The following is a 16,953-nucleotide window of genomic DNA, read 5'->3' as shown; positions in this document are numbered from 1 at the left end:
TCACATGGCAAACTATACAAAAAAAAAAAAAAAAAAATAAGGACTTTTTCCAGTTCTAAAAAGTCTATGATTCTGGGGCTAGGATTGTGGCTCAGAGTGAGAGCGTTCACCTTGCACGCATGAGGCACTGGGTTCAGTCCTCAGCACCACATAAAAATAAAAATAAAGATATTTTGTCCACTATAACTAAAAAAATAAATATTAAAAGAAAGTCTATGATTCTGTAAAGGCTAAACAGGAAAACTTATAAATTTTCTAATAGTTCTTCTTTCCAATTTGCAGGGTCTAAGATATATCTCTAGAGAACACAATAGTTATATGGGCAGGTTTATGCAATAAGTACCCAATTGTGTACATCTAGACAAGGTATAGAGACACACAAATGGACTCAAACATTTCACACAATCTCTGTAAGAATGGGATTACATATTTACCTGGTGCCTTTGACTCCTGGATTCTCCACTGAATACAATCCTGTGATATGGAAGTGTAATACAAACATCTCTTTTGTTGTTAAAAGTATGACAGAATCTTACCTATAGCAATAGTCTTAATATCAACAAGATAAGCCAGTTTCTTATTATCTTCCATTCCTCGCTGGTGCCTCTCATTAATACGGACACTGAAACATAAGAGGTGAGGTAAAGCAAAATGGGCTTAGTTGGGGATTTTATTGAAGCCTTTGAAGTACCACATGGGATGGTTTTTAGAGTAACCCGAGGACACAGAATTTAGAAGTCCAAAAGAAATCCTTTTAGCTTGTAAGTATTCAAAGAACCTCATGAGATTACCTGATGAGGTGAGGGTTCATGAATTCAGTGCGTACAGAACCTAAGGTGTCATTACTCCCATATTCTACCAGGGTTAGCTCTCCAGCATTGAAGATCATGCAAACCTGGGAAGAATGGGAAAGGAAGCATGAAGAAAAACAGTGGAATTAGGTGTACTGTATTCACAGTGACTCCGACTTTTCTCCTTGCTATCTTACTATCCCTTGTCACTTGCCCTTCTTCTGACACAGGAGCTAGAAGGGGGCTAATCAAGATGGTAAAGTGAAATCAAGCTCTACTCACATTCTCATTTTCAAAGAAATATTTCTCATTGCCACCAGATCCCTGCCAGGCTACCTGTGAAGTGGAGGAGAAGACATAAGAATGTAGATAATTATCCAAGGTGAGGCTGAAAGAATGACAGGTGGGAAGCAGGGAGGTCAAATTTAGAGAGGCTTTGAAACCATGCAAAAGATGCTTTGTCAGATTTTGCTTTGGTACCTATGTTTCTGAGAAATGGCATAAAAACAGTCCAACTATGGAGATTCTTAATCACTCCAGAATTCTAAACCTCTCATTCCTGAAACCAGGTCCCCAGAATATTAGAGCTTCCTGAGGAGTTCCTACCCCAAGGGGCCTGGTCCCCAGGAGTAAAAAGCCAAGATGCCCCATTACCCACCCTTCCATTCTTGGTTCCTACCTCACTGAGGCGATTAGTGTTCAGGTCTCCCAGAAGCAGTGTGTCTGACGTGTGAGCCACCAAGTAACGCTCCTTTCCCAGGATTTTCACTTCTTCCACCTCATAGCCATAGTGTGACTTGAGTACCACCCGTGTTCCTGATGATAGGTTCTTCACAATCACCTTGGTAAGGGACAGGTCCGAGCTCCTTAGGCTTCCCCAGGCCAAAAGAAGTGTGAATGTGTTGTGGTCTTTGCCCACCTCCATAGTGCTGAACATAGCTAATACCTTGTTTCTTCACCTGGCCTAGGACATTGTTGGCAATGATGATACCTTACACTTACATAGAGCTTTAATATTCATGAAATGCTTTCATATATTATCTCTTTTGCTACTCATAATACATATAATTCTGAAAGTTCCATTGGGTAAAACCAATCACTATAGCATTTGTGGAAACTTTTATAAGAGTTCGAGAGTACTGTATTATATTCTCATGTAATAAGTTATAAGAGAGTACTGTATTACTTATTATCATTATTAGGTACTAGGACTTTAACCCATGGGCGCTTTACCACTGAGTCACATCCCCAGCCCTTTATAAATTTTTTTTAATAGTTGTGGATGGACATGACTTTATTTTGTTTATTTTTTTATGTGGTGCTGAGGATTGAACCCAGTGCCTCACACATGTGAAGCAAGCGCTCTGCCACCGAGCAACAGCCCCAGTCCTTATTTTTTATTTTGAGACAGAGTCTTGCTAAGTTGCTAAGGGAGTCTTCAAACTTGCAATCCTCCTGCCTCAGTCTCTTGAGTTGCTGAGATTATGAGTGTATGCCACTGTGTCCAGCATGTACTTTTTTTTAATATTATTTTTTGATACATGTCCTTTGCTATAATGATTTTTTTTTTGAAAGGATAAAGAATTGCTAACATTTTGGCACATACTATCACTCAGCCTTCATATATATTTAGTTAGTTGTAGATGGATGCAACACCTTTATTTATTTATTTTTTTATATGGTGCTTAGGTTCAAACCCAGTGCCTCACAAATGCCAACCAAAGTGCTCTACCCCTGAGCTACAACCAGCCTACAATGATCTCTTTAAGAGAAAATATCTTACAGATAATTATATTTATATTCTCAATGCCTAATGGTGCTAATACATAGGATAGAAAGAATAAAATGTTTCTAGAGACACTAGAAGAAAGAGGGAACCAGTGAATAATAAATGAAGGAAAGAACAGAGGTAAAGAGAAAAGTAGGCTGGGGAACTACAAATTAACTTGCAACAGCATATATGAGCATTCATGGGTCCTAAAACAACAGAGTTTACTTGCCCAGTTTATAGTGGATAGGCAGCAACATTTTAAACAAGGAAGATGGAACTGGCAATCTCTGTACTTCTTAAGCCTGGTGATTAAACCTCTTCTTACAATATGGTGGTGGGAGAACTATAGCAGGAAGGTTGCTAGTGAGTTTCCCTGACACATTCTATCCCTCAGAATAGCTCTGTCAGATGAGTGAAGCTTAAATTTGACACTGTGGTTGTGGCTAGCAGGCAGGGAAGTGTTAAAAAGGTGAAAGAGCCAAGCAAGATCTTGGTGTTCACCTGGCTAGGTCCCACATATGTTAACTCGAACTTGTTCTTGTAAATACTCCTTCGAAGACAGCAGTCAAACTGTTCCACCCCACCACAGAGTGTGCCCTAGAAAGGAAAGTGACAGCATAAAACGTAAGACACACAGTACACTGGCATGGAGAGGCTATCTAGAGACATCCCCTAAATCTATGCTTTAAAATCTAGAAAAGAGTTGTTACAAAAGGGTTGGTGTGTTTCAGAAGTCCAGAAGAAAAGAGGCAGCAAACACAGGCCTCGAGGACATCATACATGCATGGAATAATAAGGGAGAAATAAGCCCTGCCTACCAAACTCTGTCCTTTGGAGCCTCTGAAAAAGGATATATCTCCCTCTCTTGGCTTTAACACCAGATTTTTAGATTGGAATCAAAAGGAAAGACGAGATTCTCTAGTGCCAAGGGAGAGTGTTTTAGGGTAGGCAGGATTTTTTTTCCTAGTTTGGAGAAAGTCACCAATCCAGAAAGGGGCTACTAGTAACATACTGCACAAAGTCTTGAGCCATCCCGCTTCCAGGCCAAGGCAGTGACAGTGTACAAATTGGCAATCTCCTTGGGCTTGGCTTCTTCCCAGATGCTTCTTCGAGGGCTCCAGTTGAGTACCCGAAGTCTGAAATGAAGTATGTGATTTTTAGAAGAGATGAACATTGAGCAAAAGAGTGAAAATAAACTAGTAACTGAAGGAAATCAATCTTGCTATATCAGAGAAGAAAGGAAATCAGAGAATAGACAAGCTAGGCAGTCTACTGAGGGAGGACAAAAAAGTGGTAAAGGAAGTTGGCAAAATGTAATGGAATAAGAGATGGGAGTGCAGAAAACAACAGATGAGGGTAGGTAAGAAAAATGAACAATCAGTAGTACAAAAATATAAAAAGAGAAATGGAGAAATGGTAGGAGTAAGGGAAGAAAGAAAAGAATGTGAGGAGATACATACGATTGAAGGAGATAGAAACCGAGACTGAAAAAGCCAGGGTAAATCATGCTCCCAAGAAGTGATTGGTCCCAGACCCTAGCTGTTTATCTAATGTTAACATTCACTATGTTCATTGATTCATTTCTTCATTCACCAAACATTGACTGTATATCCTGCACTAGATGCTAATCTAAGCACTGGAGATAAGAGGGTAAGTAATAAGCCCTTCTCTCAAGGATTCTTCATTACAGCCACAGACACAAGCAATAAACTATAATATAATGTGATAAACTTTAAGCCAGTGGTCTGAAAGGAGCAATGGCAACACAAAGAAATAGGAAATGATTCTGCTGTAGAATCCCAGGAAGAGGCACAGAGACAAAACACAAGAATGGTACATTTAGAAGTGCCAGTATGCCAAGGCATGGTAGAAACAGGAAGGGGAAAGAGCATGATTTATAATCTGAGAATCTCCTTCAACATATACTTGATTCTGACTAGTCTCTTACTCTGGTTCAGAATAATTTGACTACAGCAGAGGGTTCACAGGAAAAGGAGGCAGAAGATGACATCAGAAAGCCGACCTACCTGTCATAACTTCCAAGCACAACGGACTGACCCCCAGGACTTGCTGCAGCTGTGGTGAACTCCCGCTCTTGAGGGTCACGGCTATAATCAAAAGTCTGCAGCACATGGCCTTCCTTTCCATAGGCCACAATCCTCCGATCACAGCCAGCAGCTACAATGCTGTTGGTGGCCCAAGCCAAGGCATAGGGTGGGCATGGGTGGTTAACCAACTTTCCCTAAGATAGAAGTAGAGGGTTCTGTCCTGAAAATTCCTCATTCTCAGTACCTCATAACCCACTTGACCATCCTACCCTGTAGAAATATTTCTTCCAACATTTTCCCACCCTAACACATCTTAATCCTGAAGATTCCACAAGTTACCTTTCTGTCTCACATATATACACACAACATATAAAGTTATGGCCTTGAGTTCTAGGCCATATTCACAAAATAGTGACATGCTGGAGATCTCTAATATGCACCTAGAAAAGCCATATAAGGGAGATGTCTTACACATTAACCAATATAGTCTAGGCCCACAGAGAGCATATGGTTCCTCCTTTTTTTAGGAGGGCTAAATTTAGTTATTATATGAGTAATTTATAGGGTAAATGATTCAAACAATACTGAATTATACAGAGCAAAACATCCATGTTGTCCTTTTCTAAACAGTTAACTTTTTTCTTATGAATTTATATATGTAAATGAGGATAATTTTCATTTTTCTTTCCCCTCAGAGTCTTTATTTCCCTTTGTCTTAAGGTTCTCCAGACCTGAATCATCCCTTCTTATAAATAATAAACTCCAGCTTTCTGAACATGATTCCTCTCTGTGGCCACATCCAACTCTTTCTCTCCCTGAGATCCTCAGATCTCTTCCTCCAGCCTCTTCCCCTACTGCTTCAATCTTAGTGCCTTAGATGTCCAGTCTCCTCTAGGAGGGATCCTGAAACTTCCTTTAGTCCTATTCCAGGGCATCCTTTATTTATACCTGTGACTCTCCGGAGCCTTCATCATCAAAGAAATACCTAACAATGGTACCATCTGCATGACCAGAGAGAATCCCTTTCCCAGAGCAACTAAAAAACAAAGAGAGAAAAGGAGTAAAGGTAAGAAGTAGAGGAAGAGGTTATTCTGTCTCTCCAAGAAAGTTCTCTTCTCTGTCAAACCCTATTCTATATGTGGTTCCATATTTCACACTATGATCTCCCAATCTAGACCTCCAACAGCTTTATCCTGACATTTCCAAGCTCTCATGATATTCTCTTTCTTACTCACTTTGTTGTCAGTGACACAACATAAGAATCTGTTCCATAGATAGTAGATGATTTATTAGTTTTAGTGTTTGCTAAACGAACCTGAAAATGGAAGAATGGATACAAGTCTGGTTAGGTAACTTTCAATTTCACCCAGGCCCTAAGAAAAAAAGCAAAATGCACAAAACTGGTCCCTATGTATTCTCTACCCCCAACACACAACTTGGTCTGAAGGGAGAAAATGAATCATATTTCTCTTTCCAGACCCATTATCTCCACCTACCACTTCTCTCGTGTCTCCCTTCTCTCCTTTACCTTGCCTTCAGCCAGTCCAAAGACAATGATGTATTCTGCAGGCCATTGCAGACAAGTAACAGCACTCTATGTGAAAGAAATGGTGAAAAGGGTAACCCTGTTTGTGTGGCTTAGCACAACCTGGCCACCCCACCACACACTACCATCCTAGTCTTCCACAGGGAAGGAAAGAAGGGGACACGACTGGGCTCATAGAAGGAAAGCAAACGAGCTGCCAGGCAACCTTCATCCTTGCAGTAGGAAAAGTCATATTGACATGTTATAAAATGCCAACTCCTGGTTACATTTACAAGCAGATATATCAATATGTTTTGCTCAAGTTAAGCTCCCAGGGACTGGTCTGAACTTTACCGTCTGGATGAACTTGTTGCAGATGACTTTCTTGTCACCCCTGCCAAATAAAATGAGAAAAACATTAAAAACCCCTTCGATACTGGGTGAAGTATCAAAGTGACCCACACCTGTAATCCCAGCAACTTGGAGGCCAAGGCAGGACAATCATAAGTTCAAAGCCACCCTCGGCAACTTAGTGAGGCCCTAAGCAACTTAGTGAGGCCCTAAGCAACTTAGCAAGACCTTGTCTCAAAATAAAAAATAAAAAGGGCTGGGGATTTGGCTCAGTGGTTAAGTGCCCCTGGGTTTGATCCTCAGTACCAAAACAAACAAACAAACAAACAAACAAAAAACAAAAAAACCCACCAAAAACCCACTTCCATATATAAATTGCCAAAAATGATGCTGAAGCAAGAAAGGAAAGACCAGATAACTTTCCTGGTCCTAGTGTATCCTGCCCCCCCTGGAGGAATTCTTAAAGGAGGCATGAGAGAGACCCTGAAAATCTCTGGAACAAAACAGCAAAGAAAAAAACATCACACTGGGTGTCAGGATCTCATGGGGGACTTCTGGTGACCTTAGACTCATTACTCAGGATAGGATTGCAGAACACACAGGACAGACAAAGGTACTGAAGCAATAGCAACAGACTCCAGAAAGTTTCTGCCTTCCATGCCTGGCTTTTGCTCCCCGTCCTCTCTATTCTTCCCCAACTGAGGCATTTTTCATGCCTTCCCTTTCTTTTCTGGGCCATCCCATGCCCCAATCTCTGCCCTCACCAGTCTTCTCCAATCTTGTAGACATAGATGATGTTGTCAGTTTGTCCTATGGCAATTTTAGTGGAATCAGGAGAAAAAGCCATGCCCTTTACCATATAGCTCTTCCTGCCATACTAAAAGTAAAAAGAAAAAGATAATGAGTATACATGAAAGAGATAAGGAGAAAATGTACATGTTTGCTCTAACAGGCTCGATTCATACTGAGAAAAAGAAGGGTAGGCCATTTCCTAAGCCGATGGCTAGGAGGTAGGTTAAGAAGTTTTCCAGGTTTGTAAAGCTACCTCAACGGGTTAAGGTACACACAAGTACTCTTCACCTTCATGTCAGCTGGTTTGGTGGAGAATTTATCTCTCCGCTCCCCATGTTCATCATACAGCAATACCACTCGGTCCACTGTGCAGACAGCAAATTTGGCATTGTTCTGGGACCAGGCCATGCAGGTCACCTTTGCAGCTCCATCCTGTAGAGCAAAGGGATAAAAAAAAGACACCAGGTGCTAGTCTAGAATGCCAAAAGTGTTTCCCATTCCCTTAGTTTTATTATGATTTTGTTCCATTTTCTTCCCATCACAGTGTTTTCCTTAAAATAAAAAGACACATATGTTCCATTCTGGTTTCCAAGGCCGTCAGATCCTGGACAATGTGCTTTTTTTTTTTTAATGGATACAATACCTTATTTTATTTTTATGTGGTACTGAGGATTGAACCCAGTGCCTCACTAGTGCTAGGTAAGCGCTCCACCACTGGGTTACACCCCCAGCCCCAGCAATGTGCTTTTAGACTCATAATACAAAACATTAAGTCACTTATACCAATATATCCCTGCAATGGCCTCCTTGTTCCCTTATATCCCAGGACTGATACTGAAATAAATTTAATTGGTCTAATAAGTTTTAGTCTTTAGCTACTTATTAAATTAATGTTTTTGAGCACCTACTGAGAAAAGTAAGACACACCCAGCCCTAGGATCTCATAAGATGATATGAAATGGAAAAGTCCCATAAGAGAAGTACATACAGAATGCAGTAATAATTTGGAGAAGCCCAAGATAATTTTATGCTGAAGTGGTCAAAATTAACTTTGAAGAATGAATGCAGTTGAAAGGGAAATTACCTGGAATAGAATGAAGAGCATGAGCAAAGGTGAATTCTGGATGAGAAAAAGTAATTTAGTTTAGATGAATAGAAGAGACAAGGCAGGAAACAGACTGAGGCCAGATCAGAATGGATCTTTGAGGCCAGGCTAAGGAGTTTGAGTTTATTTTGCAGTAAATGGAAAGACAGAGAAAGTTTTGGAATGGGAAGTTACATAATTAGAGTTGAGACTTAGGATGAGCAATGCCACTTTTCCCCTTCTTAACCACTCACTTCACAGAAGCTCAAGTTAGAAGTGATCAGCACCTAATGGATTATTCTTTTCATGTCTGACCCTCCCACCACCAGCTCTGGTCTTCTATTTTTCTATCCCTAAAGGTTTTCCTCCTTGAAATAAAAATTAAAATAGGGCTGGAGATATAGCTCAGTTGGTAGAGTGCTGAGCACAAGGGCCTGGGTTCAATCCCCAGCACCACAAACAAAATAACCTAACTTTGGGGCTGGGGTTGTGACTAAGCAGTAGAATGCTTGCCTAGCACATTTGAGGTTCTGGGTTTGATCCTCAGCACCACATAAAGATAAATAAAATAAAGGTATTGTGTCCAGCTACAACTAAAAACAAAATTAAAATAATAGCTTCAATCCTGTTGTGATTAATTACATGGAATCTAGACCTCTGGCTTAACACATTGTCAATTTTTACTCTTAACCCACTTACATCTGATATTAGGCTTTTTTGACCAAACCCCAAAGTAGAGCCAGAAAATGGTTACACCACCACCACCACCACTGTCATCCTCCAACTCTTCATTACATTAGGTTAGAAGTGCTGAGGACAATTCATCAACTTTGGCTGATTATCCTGCTCCATGGCTGTGCCTGATCCTGGGCATGTGGCCCTACCTGCATCATGACATCATCTTATTTTAAGAGATTGAAGGAGGAATCCATTTCCAATTTTTCCATTAGGACAAAGCAATTTTTAAACTATAGATTCTGGAGCAACTTACTGAGTAAGAAGTACAACTTTCTTTTTTTATAATTTCCTTTTTATTTTCCAAATGCCGCATTCTCTGTGAAGTACCATAATCAATTAATTCTCCTTCCTCTCTCTCCTCCTTCCTCTCTCCCTTCCTCCCCTGCCCCCTCTCTCCCTCTTCTTCCCTACTAGAGATCAAATCCTGGGGTTCTTTACCATTAAGCTATATCCCCAGCCCTTCTTTATTTTTGGTACTGGGGATTGAACCCAGAGATACTTCACACTGAACCACATCCCCAGCCCTTTTTATAATTTATTTACAAACAGGGTTTCACTAAATTGCTGAGGTTGGCTTTGAAATTGCAATCCTCCTGCTTCAGCCTCCAGAGCTGCTGGGTTTATAGGTGAGCACCACCACACCCAGCTCCTTATTTATATTTGACTCACTAGGTTGCCCAGTTTAACCCTGAACTTGTGATCTTCCTGATTTAGCCTCCCAAGTAGTTGGGATTACAGGTGTGCACCACCATGCCTGGCTAATTCTTTTTTCACATTTTGTATCCCACTGGACTGTTGTAGGATTAAGCGAGATAGAGAATAGAACAATAGCAGCTAACATTTGTGTGTGTGTGGGGGGGGGGTGCTGGGGATTGAACCCAGGGCCTTGTGCATGCAAGGCAATATATTTCCCAGCCCTAAGCAGCTAACTTTTAACAAGCACTTCCATAGAGTAGCATTTTAATAAGTGCTTCACACACATTATCTCATTTTACCTCACAATTTCAAGATAGATGCTGTTAACGCTACTTTTACAGATGGGAGAAATTGAGGCACAAAAAGGCTAAGTAATTTTCCCAAGTTTCTATACAGTTTGTAGGTGGCAGAACCAAGATTTAAATCTCTGTGTGTCTGACTATAATCACAATGCTAACATTTTTAGTTATGCTGCCTGGGTGTATATTGAGCACTCAATTATGACAGATATTCTTACTACTGGCCTTATGGTAGCCCTTTCAATTCCGAATGTTCTCTCTTGTGCATCAATTTGCACACTGCTTTTTTTTTTTTTTTTAATAGTTTGCAATGCTCTTTTGTGTATATTACTTCATTAACTCTCACCCAAGTCTCTAAGTTTGCTAGTATTGTAAGCTGGTGGAGTGCTCAGAAACTGCGTGATAAGGCCTAAAGTCAGAGGTCATACGGCTAGATTAGTGGTGGAACTGGGACTTGGATTCTGGTCTTTTAACTCCAAAACCCACCCTTTGTCCACCATGTTCAGGGTTCCTTCCCTAGTGCCCAGCCTCTATGAACTGGAGGCGACGAAACTTCATGATCAGAATGAAGGTTCAATCTTCCACCCTTCCCTCTTTCGGGTTTGCACCTAAAGCGCTTATTTCCTTCTGTGTAGAATTATGTTCGTGGCCTACACGTGCAGGTCTTCCTCTGGAATGAGGCTCTTGAAGGCAGGGGCAGCGATTCCTTAGAGCCCCAGCACCGAGCCTGCTGTACAACGGATTATGAAATGTACGGAAAACTACGGTGATTAGCGGTCCACCTCGCCTACTGAAGGCTGTACAGACCGAGCGGAGTCCGCATCATCGCTAGATCCTTTACAGTCTTCTGCGCACGGCAGGCGCTCATCATTATAAACTTCAGTGCCCCGACTTTTATCGGAACGCACTGCGTCCGGGGGAGGGAAGAGGCACGCAACTCCTCACCTGAGGGCTCAGCAGGGTCCTCAGGTGCTTCAGCTGCATGACGCACACCTGTCTCTCAGAAGCTACAGACAGCGACAACTCCAGCGGTTACCTGGACAACCCGCCAAGCAGCCGATGCGACTACGCTGACGCGTACGCGACCGGAGCGCCGCGCACGACGCAAGGTCACGAAATGAATTCTCGGCGAAGCAAATTGCGTGCGCAAGCGCAGTGAGCTTTTGGGCTGGTCCGAGAGGATTCTTGACGAATCCTCTCCTCAACCAATCCTGTTGCTGCATGCAAACCAAAGACCAAGTCCCACCCACAAGCCTTCAGCAAGTCCCCGGCTCGCAATCATCTTGCTCTTTGATGCATTTCAGCGTGGCTGAGAGTGTTCTCCTCAAATTCTCGGGGTGGGTGAGGCGGGCGGGTGGTGGTGGGGCGGGGGGGCGAATAGGACAAAGGGCATTTGATGGAACTAAACACAAATAAGTAACCCGACTTGCACAGGATGTGTCTGCGTGGTACTGGGCAAAATATGAATCATACATTATATTGTTAAAGCTCAAAGCTACTTTTAAATAGGATCGCATTATTCTATTTTATATATCAGGAGACTATTAGGGGTGTCCCTTGCTCAAGTTAACACAGCCAGTAAGGGGTGGGACTGGGACTCAACCCAGAAATGGAAGATTTAAATACTCTTTATATTCCTTCTGGAGTCTTAGCTCACTATCTCCATGCGAGGTCACTATAGCCTGTAACACTCCTGTCCCAAGAAATGATGGTTTCCAGAGTCTGAGGGAAGTGTTTTAGAACCAGTGGCCAGGGAAATGAAAGATGCCCTACTTGGGCACTGGATAATGGTGAGTTCAAGATTGCTGCTTATATAAGGATGTTTTATGTGTCAGACCAGAGCTCTCCTGATAGGTTAAAGCTTGCACACCTGGGGTTGGAGATTGGTTAAGTACAAAAGGTACTGATTTCTTGATCTTTGTTAGGATTAGGGTGCCTTTCAAAATTTTTGGTTTAATTTCTTGTAACATATCAGAGAGATCAAAATGCAGTAAAGGAGTTACTCATAAGCCTCCTGTGGAATGATACAAGGTTGAGTAGACTTATAACTCTCCTGAAAGTGTCACATGTTCTCTTCAGACATATTCTGGGTTCAGAAGCCTCTCCTCCACAGTGGTCACCTGTGTCAACAGGTATTTCTCTTACTCCCACCAACTCCTTCTTGGAAAATAGGGAAGAGTAGAGGATAGCCCCTATTTTCACAGGAAACAAATGCATCATAGAGCCAAAATTATAATTCTTTTGGCATGGAACCCCCCTCGATTTTATTTCTAAACTCCTCCTCTGAATATGGTGGCAGGTTGTGTAAATTTATGCATTACAATTATTACTGACTTTGAATGAACAAAGGTAGAGATGGAGATGAAAGGAAAGACAAAGGCAGGAAGAACAGGCAAAAGAATGTACAGGATAGGAGAATGCAACACAGAGGGATCCATTAGTGTAGCTGCTCTTTCATTAGTCCCCAAGATACTGCTCAGTCTTTTATAGGGTTGACAGAGGAGTCAACAGAATTATGATGTAGAGATGGGCCAGCGATGTAAGCAGTGAAGATGACAAGGCTACTGGCTCTGTCATATGACATAACTTAATTTCCATTGGCACAGGAAGAATTTTGTCTTTTCTAGTATTCTCCCTTCTCATTCAACAAAGCAAAGAAACTGGGGCTCTAGTTTTCTATGCCCCTTCTTCCTGGTCTCTCTGCACTCATTTCAGACCAGAGAATTAAAGCAAATGCCTCACAATACATCTGCCCCTGTCAAGTTGGTGATGGTGTGAGATGCCCATGTACAGTCAAATATAAGTGATGAGGTGTGGAGATTGTCTTCAGCGTACCATAGAATATAAACTCAGCTCCAGTTTGTTCAAGAACCTTTATTGGAAAAATGTCCAAGGAGTGAGGTCACCAGCAGCTGGAGGGGCTGCCAGGTGAGGGGGGAGCACCAGAGGCTCCATGGAAGACATTGGAGTAGTGCAGTGCAGCATCTGCCTCTAGTCCCAGGCGATTCCTGTTATTGGTTGGGGGAGGGCTAGTACCCACAGAAACACCCCTCTCTAAGGCCCAGAGGCAAGATGTGAGAGCAGCTGGGGATGCCAAGAGTCCTGATGCAGGTGAAATGGGGCCCCTATTTGGGACCTAATGGGAAAGGATTGAATAAATGACTCTCCCTGGGCCTGGGGTATAGGAGATGCTTCATCTGATATCCGCTCTCTAGGTCCGGAGGTGCAGACTCTAACCGACCTACCTTCTGTCCCTGCTCACGGTGGAAAGAGGATAGGCACCAGCTTGAGATCATGAGAGTGTGTTACCCTCTGGAGTCTTGGTTAGATCACCTTTATGTGCTCTCCCTGACCCCACCCCATCCCCATCCCCAGGTTGTTACTGCATCTTTCTTCTAGTTCTGTATCTTCACTCACACATCTTCACTCAAACGTCAATGGTGTTGATTGATGATGATTTTTTCTGTGAAAGAAAATGGCCTGGGTCTTTAATTTTCAGCAAGGTAGTAGATGCCATCCTTTCTCTTTGGCCTCCTCCATCCCAGACCTTCCATTCTCCCCTTTTTCCTGCCCCTCTTTGGTCTCATCCCTTTCCCTGGCTGCTTCTCTGGGCCCATATTATCCTTCCCACCTTCATTGGCCCAATATCACCTGTCTTGTTCCCACTGGCCTTCCCTGAGGACTCTGTTCTGGCCCCTTCCCCTTCTCCTTGGGGTTGTTGTTGGAGTCATTGTCCTTGATGATGTCATACTGACGGCAGAACAGCCCGATTACAGCTGAAACACAACAATACCATCTAAGCCTTGATGGCAGCCTCTCTACTCACAACCTTGAGAGTAACAACATACCCACACAACTTCTAGAAAATCTTTGGATTCCTGGTGTCCAGGCAGTCTTTGTCTCTGGGCTCTCAACAGCCTCCTCTCATTCTCTTTAAACTTGTCTTGATGATCCTCCCTCAAACAAGCATCTCCCCATGTAATTTTTCCCACTCCATTTTCTCCTAACAGAAAAACCTTCGCCACCTCCCCCCTTCACTGAGTCCCACACCCTAAGTACTTGGTCCTCCAACCAGCAGCTTACTCACCGGCCCACATGAGCAACACCACCACGATGATGACCACTTCACCTGTCTGCAGTGGTCGCTCTCCATCCAGCCCCTCCACTGTGATGTCACCTGAGAAGACAGGAAACAGACTCCAGAGTTACAGAGGATTCACTAAAACTGCAGAATGGAGATGCTGGGGATTAGAATCAGGTTGGACCCATCATAGTATGGCCCCTGGAGTTGTAAGGTAGCCTATCCCTGGGAGGAAGCCATTGATGTACAGGTGGTTAGAGACCAATAGTCAGGAGGGCTGCAGGTCAGGTACAGAACTCACTCAAGCAGGCTGCAGCTGAAATGACAGGAGGTTGGGTGAAAGGAAGCTTAGAAGCCCTTCCCCCAAAGAATTCATTAGCAGTGCGTCTATACCCAGTCCCCTGCCCACCTGCTTTTCCTTCCTTTCCTGGCAGTACAATGAATAAATCATCCCTCTATTCATCTAAGCTAGATGATTGCTTGCCTTGGGGAGCAAATATGAGATTATAAGTCAGGAAAAAAGCCAAAGAACTCATTAGCCCAGACCCTCACCTGGGCTGGAGCTGTTGGAGGGCAGTCGGTCAGAACCCTTGAGAGTTCGGAAGTGCACCCGGGGCCCTGGGGGGCTCTCTCCCCGAAGGCCAATGCTCCTGACCTGCACTGTGTAGTCGCTGTCTTCAGCCAGGCCCCAAAGGGCACAGGCCCTAGTGGTGGTGTTCACCTCCCGGATCACACGCTGCCCAGGGCCATTCTGCCGCTGCAGGGAGATGATGGGAGAGGAGGGCAGCCTCACCCCAGTTCCTGGCCACAGGGCTTAACCAGGGCCTCCGGGCTATCCAAGCACTCCAAGGGAGTAGGGTGAAAATGGCAGCTTGAGCCAAGAAACACCAGCTCCCAGATTCCCCGACCTCTGGGAGGGGAATTTAAAGGGTGGATATAATGAAGGAATGTGCAGAGATCCAAGGACACAGGTCGGGGAAGCAGAAGGGTGATTCATACTTGCTGGGAAATGGAGTAGCCAATGACGATGTTGCCTTCCGGGACGTCCCAGGACACAGTGGCCGAGTTGGCTCTGAGGTGAGTGACCGTCACATTCACAGGAGAGGGAGGTCGGTCTGTGGGTGCCCAGTGTTAACAGGTTAACAGGTTTCACTCACTCACAGCTCCGGTTGACCTCACCCCCATTGGTCTTTACTCACCTGCTCGCACAAAGCCCAGGTCACAGCTGACCAGCAGGAGGACCGTGGGGCTTAGATATGGGGAGAGAGGCATCAGCGAAGCCATGGTCCCCATAGTCCCTTGAGGGGGCACTGGAGCATCCGCTTAACATCCAGGCGGGGCTCCTGGAAGAGGCAGGAGTTGTGAGGGTCAGAGGCTGCCCAGAACGCATGGTGGGCAGCAGCTCTCCCAGGCTTCCCACGGCCCACAGCAGCCCGGTTTTCCGCTCGCCTTCCCCGCCCCCGCATAACCCGCGGCAACCCCAGTGCGCGGTTCTCCCTGCCCACACCCACCTCCGCGGGTCCTCGCGATCGGTCAGGCCTCCGGGGGCTGCTCGGTGCCCAGGGGGCGGCCCATCCTCCGACTCTGGCGTTGCCCCTACCCCATTCCGGCACTGGCCTTGCGAGGCCGGCAGCGCGAGGCCGAGTTGCCGGCAGAGGACAGTGGCGGAGTAGGCACGGCTGCCGGTCTGCGGACCCCAGAGTCCGCGCGGGTCGCGCGGTCTGTCCCAGAGCTGGGGGCGTTGCCGGCGCGGCCTGGCCGCTTGCCTGGGTCTCCGGTGCGGAGGGCAGTGCGGCTCCCTCCGCCGGTCCCTGCAGCGGGATGTGACCGTCCCGGCCGGCCAGCCAGCCGCCGCCTTCTGCAGAGCTGGCTCCGCGCGCTCCGCCGCAGCCCGTCCGGGACGTGCGGGCCCACCCCGCCCCGCCGGGGTTCTCGCCGCCGTCATCCCCCCTTCGGCCCCCCCACCCCGGTTCTCTCGGGGCTCCTCCCACGACCCTCCCAATGGCGGCCTCCCGGGCCCCCAATCCCTCCTCCCCGGACTCAAGCCGATGATCCGGCGGGGGCGCGGGAAGAGACGCAAGTGCGAGGGTCTTGGGCACCTGGAGAACCCCTCCTTCCCGGGGAGGAATTAGCCAAGTTGGGAGGAGGGATTCCACCTCCGGTGCGGGCGGGGACTGAGAAGAGGAGTGATGGAGATAATTGTTTCAACAATCTATTACTTGTAGACTGCGTCAGCTTTTTAAGTCTCATTCATAATATTATTTGATTCCCTTCGCTTTCTCATTCATTCTTTCATTTATTCGGCAAATATTTACGAAGTATCTCCTATGTGTTTGGCATTATGTTAAGACCCAGAGATGAAGAGATTGTTAAGAGTGCTGGTCTTAGAGGGAGAAGTAAAGAGCAAAGACTTATGGCTGGCTGGCTATCTCTTGTCTCTGTCTTCTCTGTCTCTGTCTTCTCTCTCAAATCTTCCTGCTCTTAGTTCTGCCACTTTCTGTGTGGTTTTAGAGAAATTGGTTAATCTGCATCTTAGTTTTTCCACATATAAAGCAAAGCATATGAAACCTAATGGGGTTGTTGTGAGGATCAAATGAGACAATATTGGGGAAAGATCTCTCTAAATCTTATAATACTATGTGAGTGTTTATTTTTGATTTGCACCCTGTTAGTTGTTTCATTCATTCAGGAAATGAAAGTCCCTAAATTATTTCACGCTTTGGCCTAGTATAATATCTGGAGATTTTAGGTGTATCAGTTCAGCCAACTGTGTGATT

The 16,953-nt window shown here is 44.7% G+C and overlaps 2 protein-coding genes across 5 annotated transcripts in view; both read right to left on the bottom strand.

Moving 5' to 3' along the window:
- IFT172 (intraflagellar transport 172) overlaps positions 1–11,185 on the bottom strand; it is a 37,014-nt gene extending 25,829 nt beyond the window's left edge. The window contains exons 1-14 of one of the 4 annotated variants that reach the window (XM_081264505.1): positions 11,041–11,185; positions 7,567–7,710; positions 7,251–7,363; positions 6,490–6,529; positions 6,139–6,204; positions 5,846–5,925; positions 5,559–5,646; positions 4,590–4,804; positions 3,575–3,698; positions 3,064–3,159; positions 1,471–1,632; positions 1,074–1,127; positions 792–895; positions 537–622 (exon numbers count right to left, since the gene is read on the bottom strand). In XM_081264505.1, coding sequence (XP_081120631.1) covers positions 537–622; positions 792–895; positions 1,074–1,127; positions 1,471–1,632; positions 3,064–3,159; positions 3,575–3,698; positions 4,590–4,804; positions 5,559–5,646; positions 5,846–5,925; positions 6,139–6,204; positions 6,490–6,529; positions 7,251–7,363; positions 7,567–7,710; positions 11,041–11,079 — 1,411 coding nt within the window. In that variant the 5' untranslated portion in view covers positions 11,080–11,185. Of the gene's footprint in view, positions 1–536; positions 623–791; positions 896–1,073; positions 1,128–1,470; positions 1,664–3,063; positions 3,160–3,574; positions 3,699–4,589; positions 4,805–5,558; positions 5,647–5,845; positions 5,926–6,138; positions 6,205–6,489; positions 6,530–7,250; positions 7,364–7,566; positions 7,711–8,362; positions 8,396–11,040 lie in introns of those variants that run through there. The other 3 variants (XM_081264506.1, XM_081264507.1, XM_081264508.1) reach the window with 3 other exon arrangements.
- A 1,795-nt stretch (positions 11,186–12,980) lies between these two features.
- Positions 12,981–15,506, bottom strand: FNDC4 (fibronectin type III domain containing 4; the record flags this gene model as incomplete). The annotated part of the gene is given in 7 exon segments (XM_081264851.1): positions 12,981–13,558; positions 13,747–13,871; positions 14,183–14,272; positions 14,729–14,933; positions 15,176–15,291; positions 15,376–15,485; positions 15,487–15,506. Coding segments are annotated over 7 exon segments (702 nt in total). The 3' UTR covers positions 12,981–13,522.
- Positions 15,507–16,953: the final 1,447 nt, after the last annotated feature.

The sequence above is a fragment of the Spermophilus citellus genome (assembly GCF_964194105.1).
Source record: "Spermophilus citellus genome assembly, chromosome: 13".
NCBI lineage: Eukaryota > Metazoa > Chordata > Mammalia > Rodentia > Sciuridae > Spermophilus > Spermophilus citellus.
The sequence above is the reverse complement of the archived record's forward strand: the minus strand, read 5'-3'. Positions and strand labels throughout refer to the sequence as shown.